Here is a 14,187-nt window from a genome sequence, read left to right on the forward strand (position 1 = left end):
CACTGCTTTTAATATACTCACATTTTATGCTTGCAACTGCCACCCAGTGATAATAATCATGTCAATGCATAAAATGTATAATCTTTATGTGAATAGAAGCCAACTAAGATTTACTTTATGTGGTCCGTGCGCATCGCATACATGTCAAACATTGCGGTGTTAGGCGTTAGTCTGCAGGTGCCTAAACTTTTCCTAAGAATGTCACCTCTGTCACTTGTTTCGTTGCTTGATGTACATGAAGTAATGGAAATGCCGTGTCATCTCAGGTGCATGAATGTGAATGTATCAATGCTTGAAATACAGGAGGTAATGGACGTGCCTCAGGTAAATGCTGTGCTGCAAGTAGCGCGTTAACTAGCACCTGAGGCACAAAGTGTCTCAGGTGCAATTGGTGCTAGTAAGTGCTATTTAAGAAACTGGCACCTGAAGTGCAATGGTGCCTCAGGTGTTCATGATTCTGGGACAAATACGTGCTAGTCTTTATGTGCTAGGAAAATAACACCTGAAGTGCAATGGTGCCTCAGGTGTTCATGATTCTGGGACAAATACGTGCTAGTCTTTATGTGCTAGGAAAATAGCACCTGAAGTGCAATGGTGCCTCAGGTGTTCATGATTCTGGGACAAATACGTGCTAGTCTTTATGTGCTAGGACAATAACACCTGAAGTGCAATGGTGCCTCAGGTGTTCATGATTCTGGGACAAATACGTGCTAGTCTTTATGTGCTAGGAAAATAGCACCTGAAGTGCAATGGTGCCTCAGGTGTTCATGATTCTGGGACAAATACGTGCTAGTCGTTATGTGCTAGGAAAATAGCACCTGAAGTGCAATGGTGCCTCAGGTGTTCATGATTCTGGGACAAATACGTGCTAGTCGTTATGTGCTAGGAAAATAGCACCTGAAGTGCAATAGTGCCTCAGGTGTTCATGATTCTGGGACAAATACGTGCTAGTCAGTATGTGCTAGTAAACGTGCACTAGTTGGCCGTCTAACACGTAAGGTGCATAAAACTAAGTGCATGAGGTGTTCACGATTCTGGGACAAATAGCTGCTAGTCTACAAGTGCATCATGTGCAGCGCATTTTTACAGTGTTGTGAGAAGAGGATTGTAACACAATCCTTAAACCCGCTGCTTTGATGGGTGCTCGTTGTGGGAATGTCTCTCAAATATCTGCCTTATAGTTAAGAAATGTCCTGCAAAGGAATTTATTGTTTTAATATCAGTAACACTGCGTTAAGCATGCCGTAAAAACACCTTTCCTAATAACATTGAACAATTCCCAAAACCTTTGTCCCCAAAACTTCTTGTTTTATTACCCCTATCACATCAGCAAGGGTTGATCTAAATGTGAACTCCGCGTGCGGTCCCATAGCCCCCTGCATACCCAGCGCGTTTATGACCACGCAGGGTACCAAGCGCAAGAGGAATTTATAGGATTCCTCTAACAAGGGGATATAATTGAGTCATTACAGGCTTTAATGGAATCGCTGGGAACGGACTGCCAGGAACCAGCAGGTAGTGCCTAGTTGTTTTTGTCAGAACGAGTGTACACAAGACCGACTTGTGGAGTGTGGTTTTCGATACTTGCAAGAGAATCGATACAGGACTACATAAAGGACAACAGATACCTAATCAACAAAGTTTTCGCTCATGAGGGTTTCATTCGTGTCAATGCAGAAATGGTAAAAGGAACATTAAATAAATAGAAAAGGCAGAGTAACATTTAAAAATACTCGAAACATTGGCGTCTGGCACAATGTCCTCAAAGCATGTCAAACTTTTCACTGATTCACGATGTCCACATTAAAGGGTAGCTGCAATGAATTTTTCTTAGACACAATTTTTCTGCAACTTTGTACTCTTCTACAATGTATGAACACTGTTTTACACTCCTATTTGAAAAGTGCGCTTTTTTTTTACTGTTGCTTTAAAGTAATGCAGGGAAGACATAGATCAGTCTGTATATTTTCTGTTCAAATTGTGAAACCAGAATTTGCTTACTGAAAACGTCTCTGAGAGAGCGACTAACGCCTGCTTATTGCTGTGCACATAAACAACAATGCATCAGCAAAGAAGAAGAAATTTAGTCCAGCAAAATCTACAAAAATGCAGGACTTCTTTGTGTACAAACCAATTTAACAGGGATACTGTCTTCCTGGGATGACATCATAGTTTTGCTCATGAATAATGAAATACTCATCTGCATAAAGCCCCCAAAGCAGTAAACTACCCTTTGAAATGGTGAAACAAAAGTGGAAAATAAGGTTACCTGAGACCAAAAAATGCACTTTGAAGCTTTGTAATAAAACAAACTGATTGCATTTCCCCTACAACTTACGGGCGTTTTGCTTTGTGCATGTAGGGCGATAATGCAGATGACTTCTGTATCTAGTGTCTTTCAACTCAATTACTTTGTCAACTACGCAATTTCTCATTGATATCTCTGGTACTATTTCACAGCTCTGGGGTTCCCGTAGTGGCCCAAACCCGACGCTGAGTAAGCGGGTACTGCTGACATATTGGGCGGTGTTGGGTGCCGCAGCGCCTAACTGTGGGGCCCAGCTTTGACTGTCGCAACCGTTGTTTTTGCGACGTGTGCCATTGAGCGACATCAGATAGCTGCCAACTAGGTTCAATCTCTCTTTGGTGCTTTCCAAAAAGTAATTTTCGATGCAAATGTCGTTGAGGAGTTTTGTTTTTCGTTGTTTTGTTTTTGTTTTCTGTCGGACAGATGCACACCCAGGGTCAAACCAAGAAGGGCAAGGGGACGGGGGTGTTCTTCATTTTTGAGGAAGGGTTCCTATAAGTAAAATGTCTTTTATCCGAGACTTCTCAGTTGAAGAGCAAAACTTTTTATCACGGGATTGCGAGGATGTCGAATTTGGGTTCATATGTCATGGGCTACAGAAGGATTTGCACCCACCCATACTTTTGTTCTGTCACGATTAGCCTGAGTCCCGGTGCGATCACGTCCCAGAGTCAACCAAACGGTCAACCAAGCGTACTCTGCAAAAACCGTTGTAGCCATGAAATCTTTTCCAAGACACGTTCTTGTTATCAGGTTGTGAATATGCTGAAATACGAAACGCGTTCAGAGCATGTATGGATTAATTTAGCAACTGGACCTAACTGTTCAGGAATTGGACAGGTAATGATTAGCTTTTAAGCATGGTTACAAGCTGATAGCGAAGATTGTGTTCAATTGCTAAAAGGTTAAATTCAATTTGGAGGGCTGTTGTTCATACAAACATGATACCATGCACGCATAAAGCCCGTCAATAACTTGCTATTTTTTTAAAATTTCCAGCCGGGGAAAAGCAGATTGCACGTCCTCAGATCTCAGTCTGGCTGTCCACCTGGGAGAAAAGAGTTTGAATTCGAACCAGGGTCCGGACGCTTTTGAAAGTGCACTAGCAGTGGAGTTTGTGAGGAACTCCGTATCTTAAAGTTGTAAAAATAAATTGTGGCAAAGGATGAGCAGATATATCAGGCAAAAGAGCCATAAAGGCTCGGCAAAAAAATTATTAAAACTGAAAAACTTTCCACAAAATTAGGTAGACTCTGCCCCTTCCGTGCCGTTTTAAACTTAATTGCTATTGTTTCCCAGTTGAAGCTTTTTGCAACCAAGGGTGCATGTGGAAGCTTTACCGTTATTCAAGCGAAGCATGATGTACAACCGAGTGAAAAGAAAGTGGTTATATTAATCAGTTTCTTCCGTGAAGTTATTCCCGCAGCAATTTCCCCGGGCTAAATGACCCAATTTCCTGCCTAGCTAATGCAGTGATTCCTCTCTATCCAGGAATCGAAGGAGAAGGGGGTTGGTTATGTTGGTTTAACATTTCAAACTCGAAGATGGGCATTAAGAAAAAAGCAATCTCGTTAATGCAGTAAATACATCCAAGCTACAAATGAAATAAGGAATACGTACATGCAAAATAATCAGCCAAAACGGCGTAAAGTTTTAAAAGGTGAGCACATTATTCTCATTTGCACTGTTTGCATTGCTTAGTAAACGCATGTCAACAGGACAGTTAATACCCCAGTTTCAACGTGCTGCACGATAATTTCGCGTTCGCATTAGCTCTCGCGTACCGTGATGAAATTGTCGATGTCCTCCAATCCTTTGCTTTTTTCCCACACATAAATCGGAATTACTAGTCCCGATTTTATCGCCGTACTAAACTAATTAAAAATTGAAGAAATGACACCGAAGAAAACAACCAACAAAGAAGTAGCTGTCGAAACAACACAAAGACTCACTGAATGACAGGATCGAAAAATGAACCGGTATAATCCAGGCTCGGATCCAGTCCATCCACCCCCTGCTCTGAAACCGAAATGATAACAATCACAAAGCTGAAATTACAATTATTGTGAAAATTATAAAGCTGAGGACACGTATAAAGGTAAGTGCATCAATAACAATGTAATTCATTACCTATTGTAAACATGTCGAAAGGACGTTTACAGGCGAACTACTTAAATCTGAAGAGAATTTGATGTCATGAAAGATTTGAAGCAAATTTCGCTCGGGTGGAAATGTGTCAACTTTTGGGAATTCGCAGCGCAAATATTTGATTGGACGTCACAAATTCCCGTTTGTGTTCACCTTTGCGTCAAGTATGCACTGGCCATAATACGCCTGACCCCTGGGAAACTTCCTGAATCCGCCCCGGTACTTTGCCAAAGCAAAGAGAGCAATTCAACAATGTATTCAGCTTAATGTTGATCAAATTAACGGAAGCTGCTCGGGAAGGACTATGAATGCAGAGAGGAATTAGCGAACTGACATTATGATCACTTGTGGAAGTGAGAGGGCCGACACTTCACAATGGCTACCAATCCACTCTCCTAATTTTACTGACAAAAACGGACCAGATTTCGCCTTCCCTGAAAATATGTCCAGCCGCTCCCCCGACAAGCTGCTCCAACTGTTATATTTCGATTTACGCATGTACATAGTCCGGCTGCTTTCACTGATCACTCAGTGAGGTTTTGTTTTGTTTTTGCCTCTACATTGGTCACTGATATGCTTCTAAAATTGTGTCTTTTTTGTACTTGACCTTTGAACCCCCTCCAGCTGTTACCAATCCCACGAACAACTGCAGACTAAAGTTAGGCAAGGCGATCAGTGTGAGCAATGAATAAAAGTTTGTGCGCTTGCACGAGAAAAGGCCAAGGTGCGTAACATTCACTACCTCAAGCTCTGAAAAGCACGGGCTAGTCTCTTGTCAAGTGCTGCGAACCCACTTCTGTTGAATGGCATTGTTGCAGTCGCCTTGACTTAAAGGGCTTACGAAAGCATTGTAGCGACGGGTGCGTTGATTTGTAAAAGTGAAACCTCGAGTTAAATTTGGGAGATCACTGGCGTGTGTTTGAGGAATTTTGTTTTGACCGTTTTCAGACAAAACAATAATCTATGTTAATTGGGGATTAGATTTTTCGCTGAGTTTTGGCTCCGCCCCCAGACAACGTAATGGGATAAACCCTATCCTCGGGTCGGGACACCCCTTTTGCCAGTGCCTCATGAGTGAATACGGGCAACTTCTCTCTGCTTCTCATTTAAAACAATACGTCAGGAACTACACCTTGGAAACCATTTTTTTTAAGAAGACTGAAAACTGCGAAGAAAACATCTCAGCGGCTACAGAAAAAAAATTTAAAACCCAAATAAGCGCAGTTAAAGTTGGGAGACACGAGGGAGCGGTTTTATGTTTCGGCACCTCCTAAGCTTCCAAATTATGGGAAGTGTAAACATTGTTTGATTCAAATTGAAAGCATGCGAAGATATAGCCACCAGGATATGGGGTGGCTCTGTTAACACTCTATAACTAATTTCTGCTCATAATTTCCATCAAGTCTGTATTTTGCCCAATATATCGACTGCCTATTCACTATTCGACAGGTTCGCCCGTAATGTCTTCCAAAGCGTTGCCCAAATTACCCACCACTTTCGGGAAATTCCACGTGAATTATCCGATGGAATAACATTTCCAGATATTTTTAACCACGTTATTGCTATTAAACGAGTAGCATATTCTGTTTGACAATTCGAGCCAAAATTGCTGAACCAGTGACTTTCAATCAGTGTCTTTTTGAGTTTATGGTGTAGAACGTCATGCTCACAGCAGTTACAATGCTGCCAAAGGGATCACAATCAAGTAACTCAAGGATGTGGCCCCCTGGTTCTGAGGGAAGGGGGTAGTATTGGGGATTTCTACGAGTAATCTGTCTTCTCCTAACTCTCTCCCGATATGAGTGCTACGATTTTTCAAGCGTTTGAAAGTTGTTCTCATGTTACCTTCCGTTTTGTTTGGTTTCTTCCTGGCAATAACTCATGAGGTGCATGCATGTGAACAAATAAAACAAAATCATGATGTATACATATCCAGGGCTTCTTATAAAAAGTGGATACTAAGCATGGAGGTGCCTGTGCATGCCTAATAAACATCAATTAAACAGGCGGCTGCTATACAAGGTTGCATGTGACTTCCTCGAAGAACGCCACTTGTTTTGAAGACATATTCAAATCTGGTAATTCAAATGGCGACAATAATGAAGTGCATGTGTGTTTTTATAATCACTTCCTCTGATAAAAAGTGCTTATTGTGAAAATCATGGTCGGATTTTTCCATTCATATGTCGCATGTCTGAATGTTCGTGTGTGCTTTTATTATTACTTCCTCTAACAAACCACTACTTGGATAGTAATCATATTCAGATTTTGCAACACAAGTGCAACTGCATGAGTGTGCGTGTGTTAACAACTTTACGGTTTGTGATGCCATAGCCAAGTTGTAGAAAAAGATAGGCTCTGACCTCACAAAAACCTATCATGGCAAACCTTTCAAATCAACCGATTCATAGTGTTTCGGGCTCTTGGTGCGAATCGGCCATCGCTTTCCACCATTTTCCCCTTCTCAAGACATAGCTGTTTCTAATCTTATTTTGCATTGTGAGCGTCCCAAACTACGTAGATTGTCTTTGGAAGTCGTTACTTGTTTACTTTATAATTTTGTTTTACATTGTTTTTTTCTTTTTGAGATGTGTTGGCTTTGGTGAAGAAGTTTCAGGAATTCTTGAGAAATCTTGAGGCTTTTGACAAAACAGTACTCCAATTTCCAAAGAAAACGTAATCATTCTGTGGATTTTTTCGTTGCTGTATTAATTTTTGTGATTTGTTTTGCTTTGTTTAATGCATTACCGTTTACGATGATGTAAAGAGTTTTCTATAGAAACACAAGTGAATCACAAATGAGATGACCAGACAGTCAAATCATCGGCTCCAACGAAAAAACTGTAATTGTCAACAAACAGAAATGCCGCGTAACTATCTTTCCAGGCGGTGCACCATACAAGCATTGTGTCTATACCATCAGGTCTGAGGAACGTTCATATGAGTCGCTTGGACATGCAATCTGCAGATTTCTTTCCACATTTGCTATTTCTACAAACGCTGGAAACGAGCAGACCACCGTTCTCACGCTAAGAAAAATCTTGATGACATCACCCGACGGGGTTCGTCCCTGGCCCCTCTGCGTGGAGAGGGCCAAGTGCCCAATACGGCTCAACCGAAGCTACCTAAACGACAAAAACAGCTCCCGGCCACCGCTTGTTACAAAACTTTAAAGTTTGAAGAGTGCACGAAACGTATTGGTCGAGACACATCTGAGATCACGAGGTCTCGGTGTCTAATAGTTCTAACACACATTCAAAGTATTAATACCCAATCATTGCAAGATGGTGAGGTACACAAGTGTTTTTTTTTTACCGCCGCAGTAAATCTTTCCGCAGAAAGCCGCGAGTATGGAATTTCGTTTTGGTGCGCTCAGCTTAAAAAATCGTCTGCGGACTCTACTCTCACGAAAACCTTCCACACGCTCAAGTTTCCATAAAGTGTTGGCGTTTACAGTATGCGCCCGAGGTTAAAGTCGTGTCGTGTTAGATTAGCAAAACTATGAAGGAAACTTTATCTGAATAAAGGATCTGAAACCACTGCCATCACAAAAGAAGCAAATATTACTAACTTAATTGGCAAACTATCTTATAGCCACCTTTTGACACGTGGTAGTTTTTTTTATTTATTTTATTTCAATCTTTGTCTGTAACCAGATGTCCAAGGTTTTTGCAAAATGTCAGTTCATTCGTCAAATCAATGTCTAATCTTTTAATAGGCACCCCCCAAACATAGCATGCATTTGATATTACGATTCACCCCCTTTATATAAGGACCGTAGGAAGCACCTCCATACGGGCCATTCACAATAGTGCGCCGCCAAGACTTCGCTACGCCTTGGCCAATCACAACGCGCAAAATCTGTATACCCTTTCCAAACGTGTATTGGGTCGACAGATTTCGCGCATTGTGATTGGCCAACGCAATGCAAACTTTTGGAGGCGCATTACTGTGAAAACCCGTATTATAGGGCTTCTAATTCCAGAGGGAAAAAGCCATCACCGAAAATTCCAATAACAGGCCATTACCGGGTACTCTCCAAGAAGCACCCCCCAGAAAAAGGTTTTCCCAAAATAACTCTCAGAAAATGTGTTTAGTTTTGGACTGAAGCGTAGAATTTAATCTTTTCAAAACTACTTAAATTAAATCTAATGATGTGCTCTGGGGTAATCTTGATTACGTAAGACAAATGCTTTTCGGTTGTCCAACTGTAGCATAGCATAGCTAAATGGTATGTTTGCGCTACGTAACACCCCTTACTTCATGGAGTCAAGTAGCTAACAGAATGAGAATTGAGAATATGGACCTACACAGGGTTTCGTTGAGTTATTGTAACACTTCTTTTGTTTTCCATCGACAAACATAACGGATCCTGAAATGGTTCAAAGGCGTTATGTTACTGAAGAAAATAAGGTCAGCACTTAGTTTACAACTTGACTGAGGTAAATTGGATAAATTTAACTGAAGTTTTTTTTAACAAACTCATTCAACTCTGGAACTGCACAATAATAAAAAAGTAAATATAGCACTCCGCAATACTTACCAGATTAATTAAAGGGCTCTAAAGAAATTCTAAAGAGACAAAGGACCCAAAAATTGTGTGATAATTTTGGATTTGAATTCAGTCACTGCATACCTTGCAAGATATAGGTGTCACGTAATAACGCAGCATAGGCTTCAAAGGAGATTTTTCATAATAAGTTTATCATAGAAATTAACAAGCTTTAACCTGCTACAAATCAATGACTTCTGACTTTTGCTGTGCGATAAAATGCTTTTACGTTCAGCTTGCTTTTTAGGGGGTGGGTGGGGGGAGACACACTCTTCCTGTTGGCAAATGCCTTCTGCCGCACGTGATCGAGTTGTTATGAACTTGAGATTCATGGTGCTTCGGTACTTGCGTGTGTATACAATAGCCATTAGGACAAGTTATACCGGCTTATTCTGTGGCCAACAAATGTTGGAGGCTTCACAGGTTTAGGGAGACGCGAACGAGTTCTGTACAAATGTTGAAACTGGAAACGTTTATGAAAAGTAAAACCCTAATATCTACACTTCTTGCTTGGACTACATAGCATTACTGCATGGTGATTACTTTATTTGTTTACATTATTCGAACAGTTAGTAATTGCATTCTGATGCTGCAAAATTGGAGAGTGAATATAAAAATGAATGATTTGAACTCACTGACAACCATTACAGAGAGAGAACAGATCCAAAGATACTAGATTCATTAAACGGAGAAACTCAGCTTTATGCTCCCTCAGAATAAATTAAGAAATCGTGTCCAAGGTGACGATATCTTTAGCAGAGACGAAAACACCATCGTCAAAACCCGACATGTTAAACTGTACTTTTACCTAAACACATGTACCGGAATATAGATCGGTAAACACAAAATGACATCCCCAGTCCGTCTGGAAAGTAACCCCAGCTTCATGTCCAGTTGTCCGTCCCATGTTCGAACTGTTCCCCTCAAATCAGCGGAGGGGTCGGCCCCCAATAATAATTGAATTTATTAGACTCTTATTCAGTCTGATCGCTCGGTGTTATTTTCTAATGAATTCAATTACAGAGACCCCGGGTTCCCCGCGGTGTCTCGTCGGCCGCTTAGGAGGTATTCATTGGCTTGGGACAAATTGTGAGAAAAATACATACTGGCTGGCGAGTCGTTACGCTTGCAGCTTGAATAGAATTGATTGCTTGGTGAACTTGATGTTCCGATAGCGATCCGTTCGTATCAATCAAGGTTTATTTGGTCGACTACCGCAGAGAAGGTGAATCTGCCTTTGTCAGGTTGGCCAGATAGGCTAAGGTGCTTTAAAGGGGACTGTACCATGAATTCACTCAGGAACACAGTTTGAGAAATTTTCTACTTCTCTTAAATGTCTGAAAAAGCGCATGTAATTGACATTCCCTGCTGGTTAATTTGATTGAAAAGTGCACTTTTTTTTAACTTGAAACCTTTGAAATTTTTCGTACTTTTTCGTGACAAATGAGGGCGCTGTTGCTGCGACGTCATTTCAGGAAGACACTGTTCATTTTCTGGTGGGTATTCTATTTAGGCCTACCTATTGTGAATCACAAATTTCCTCTGTAAACATTTAAATATTTGAAATAAAATGGTACATTGAAAGAACTGCTTGGGAAACTTACATTGCACAGGCCCTTTATAAAATATGGACGGAGAAGAATACTTCAATCTGCTAGTTTATCCCGACAATTAACATAATTACGTGTAGACACGAAACACGATTAGAGAAAAGAACACAAGAGAAACCTCCAGACGGAGGACAGGAGAGAACAGAGGGAACATAGCAGAGCCAGGTTTCCGCTCTTACTCTGAGTGCAATATCTGTGGCAGAGACTGCCATGACAGGATCAGATTGCTGATTGGGTCGCTTGTAAACGAAACGCACTTTTTAATGACCAAAGGTGAATCCATTGTCTTTCAAGGCAAAAGGATGCTTATACTATTGCACGAATGATAACACAACTCATTTCAGACTCACAATAAGCAAGAAGCGGTAGGATTAATTTTGTATACACTTTTCCATTTTGTAGGGTTCAGGATGCATCAAGCAAAATTTTATAAAATCATGCAAAAGAAAAGGCATGCTCAACCAAACAATGACAGTTTGCATTTTAAAAAATGACCCGCCAACAAAACTAAGTTTATACAGAAAAAATGAGACATCATTTGCACTGATTTGTGAGGAATTGGTCTCTCTATCAACGGGGAAAAACCACATTTTGAAACAACAATCTCATCACTGTCCAACACAGTTACATTGTACATTGTCACAAAGTTGCCGTTATTTGGTTGGGATCACGCCCCCGGCTTCTTCCATAAACCTTCTAAAGTACAGCCTCGGTTCACGTTCACCGAACGCCGAATTTGGAAATCCGAAAAACCTGCCGAACTAGCTGTGGGCGCTCTGCAATTCGGTGTAGTCTGACTCCTCTGAAAACTAATGAACAACTTGCGCGCGGTTCCCGTTTCCTTCCAGGGTTGCTAGGAGTCGGGAGCTAGACACATACAGGTACTTCTCCATCTACACCCCCTTACTAGATCTATCGTCATCCACTTGGGGAAACACTTTTCCCCCTTCTTTTCCTTTTAAAGAAAGCTTCCAAAAGTTTTCATAATGTGTACTTGTGCAATATCCACCCATTCAGTACTGTATCGGATAGGCGCCCGAGGCCGATGCATAACAACAAATCTAATTTAAAGTTCATAGGAATCGCGGTGGGGCATTCCTCCAGGGAATGTGGCCCGTCCGTAATGGCGGCTACATGAAAGCATAGCAACCCACACACGAGATGGGAACACACGCCGTTACTGTCGCTCTCTCTGATTGGATCCTCCACCTCAAGCCAATCCCAGCACTTTTTCCCCTTACCGAGCATGCGCCGTGGGGCATCCAGGCGGCAGTGTCGGAGTAGTGGCCGTGTGTTGTAGTGTAATGACACGATTCCTGTTTGGGGATATACGTGTTGTGCTTGGGCTATATACCAACCCAACTCTTATGGGAATTCATGGCTTGCCATACATAGCCGCCTACACCGTGGGTCGACTGGGGGCTTTAGCGAGCTTGGAAACCGATCCACACCCGATAACGACCTATAGTCCCCGACAGGTTTTGGGAGCAGGCTCAGTGTTTTGCGTCAGCCACGGACTAAACAAGAACCGACAGCCTTCTCTTGGCCAAGCAGTGCCGGTTGCCCCAGCTTCCAGTGAACTGGGTCTGTGCCCCGCTCTAGCGACTGATGTTACACATCGTGCGGTGCCTGGCATTCTTCGCACAAGTCAGGTTTAATACGAACAGGCTACACGACGCACCAGCCCAGCGTGAGTCCAGCTTGAGTTCTCGGCGTTTGTGATACACCTGTGCTGTCCAGAGGGATACCTGCTGTCTAGCGCACCTTGGACATCTTGTACTGCTTTACTCGATTATTTTCTGGATTTGCTCAACGCCAGTTTTAAGAATTATTTTCCTCATTGATGCATTGAATTACGAAATCAGTGGTTTGCGAGCCTAAAATTGTAGAAACAAATATCAAACGCTAGATAACTGAGAAACCTTGAGAGGAACCCATTCGACGAGCCCGGGCGTACACATGATGATCTTTAACACCCCCGAGGATATGGCCACACTGCATAAGTCTTCCTTCGCCGGCTTGTCTGATGAGTCCAGCATGCATCATGCGCAGCAGACAACGGGGCTTGGCGGCGCGTTGACCGGCGGGCCTTGCCGGCCTGGCTACGGTATGCCCCACTCCATCGATGGAATTCTTGGTAACGGCACGGCCAGAGGCAGAAATGGTAGCGGGGAGTCGCCTTCACCAGGTTAGAAAAGCTGTCTCGTTTTTATTGATTTTTAAAAAATACAACAGATGTGAAAGGTTATCTTGCTGGACAGTTTAGTGAGCGATAAAATGAGATAAAGGGTGAAATCAAACTAATGATTAATACAATGACAGGCATTACGTAAAATAAGGAGAGTGACAGTGTAATCAATTTAAATTTATGTCGTCACTTAAATAATATTTAAATATCCATCTCGAGACTGTAACGTATTTGAGTCAGGAAAACTTTGCTGTTGCTAAAATATACTAGCATTTATCTGTCTTTTGTAGGAAACCAAAGCAGTCCAATCCTCTGATGTTATTAGGTGATAATTCTTCCATCGTTCACAGCAAACGGAATTCGTTGCTTTAAATATCCACCCACAACACATCCATTGGTCACAAACCGCAAAAAAGAAGCAGCGCACAGTGAGTGTATCAATTGGAGCACGTGGGCCAATTGGGGATAATGACTCTTCATTAAGCGAGCTGATGATATCATTGGCTTGATCAGAACTCACAGTTCCAACTACGACATAAATGCACTCCAATTTGTGTCGCTCATTATTCACTTTAGTCGACCTGGAATTTTTTCCCCTGCTTGTCTTTTCGTGCGAGCACGGCGCCCGCACCGGTTCTTCCGTGCGCCTAATGATAACTGCCAGTCCAAATTAGGACCAACTTGCACCCAGTAACTTAATTTGTGCTAATTTGTTGGTTATATAAGCGTGGTATACCGGCTGATTGAGCAAATCCGTACAATTCGATTATCTACAGCTGGGCGCGAAGTTTTGAATATCTCTTGAGGACTACCGTTTGCAAAGACCATCCTCGTGTTGGTTGTTTGGTTGTTCATTCTTATCGGTAATTTTGCTATATCTCAAATTTGTTCTCCTTCAGGCATGTCTTCTAAAATTTTGTTTTATCTGGTGTCAGGTTTTTTTTTTTTCGACTTGGTTCTTTGAAGTGAATGCTTTCCGGTTCCTCACCCGGGGGTTTCATTTCTTCTTTAATCATTAGTTATGCATGTTTCTGTCTTTTTATACTTGGCTGAAGAATTTCACAATATGTTTATGTCATTGCCTGTCAATGTTTCTGTTGCTTTTTACACTTGTTCGACAAACTGGATGAATTGTTTTCAATGCGGCGTATACTTTTATTCAGCATAGATGTAAACTACAGGCTAATAGAGCTAGAACCTACCCTTCAAAATGTGGTTTACTCGTTTAGGAAAATAAACCTTCCTTAGCTGAATGATAGAATGGACTGGAAAAGTCAGCGGGCCGTTGATCAAGCTATCCATTTCAGACTGATAGTATTGTGAGGGGATGTATTATAGTTATAAACGCCATCGACTGTATATATTAATTTATATCCAATGC

At 41.7% G+C, this 14,187-nt stretch overlaps 1 protein-coding gene across 5 annotated transcripts in view; it reads left to right on the forward strand.

Annotated features, from left to right (window-relative positions):
* Positions 1-11,904: 11,904 nt before the first annotated feature.
* The window catches only part of LOC110977982 (aristaless-related homeobox protein A-like), a 58,049-nt gene continuing 55,766 nt past the window's right edge, over positions 11,905-14,187 (forward strand). The window contains exon 1 of one of the 5 annotated variants that reach the window (XM_087130810.1): positions 11,905-12,806. In XM_087130810.1, the coding sequence (XP_086986936.1) occupies positions 12,578-12,806 (229 nt within the window). In that variant the 5' untranslated portion in view covers positions 11,905-12,577. The remainder of the gene's footprint in view (positions 12,807-14,187) is intronic. The other 4 variants (XM_087130805.1, XM_087130806.1, XM_022232567.2 and 1 more) reach the window with 4 other exon arrangements.

Source organism: Acanthaster planci, linkage group LG20 (genome assembly GCF_054643075.1).
Source record: "Acanthaster planci isolate LZ-2023a linkage group LG20, COTS_SCS, whole genome shotgun sequence".
NCBI lineage: Eukaryota > Metazoa > Echinodermata > Asteroidea > Valvatida > Acanthasteridae > Acanthaster > Acanthaster planci.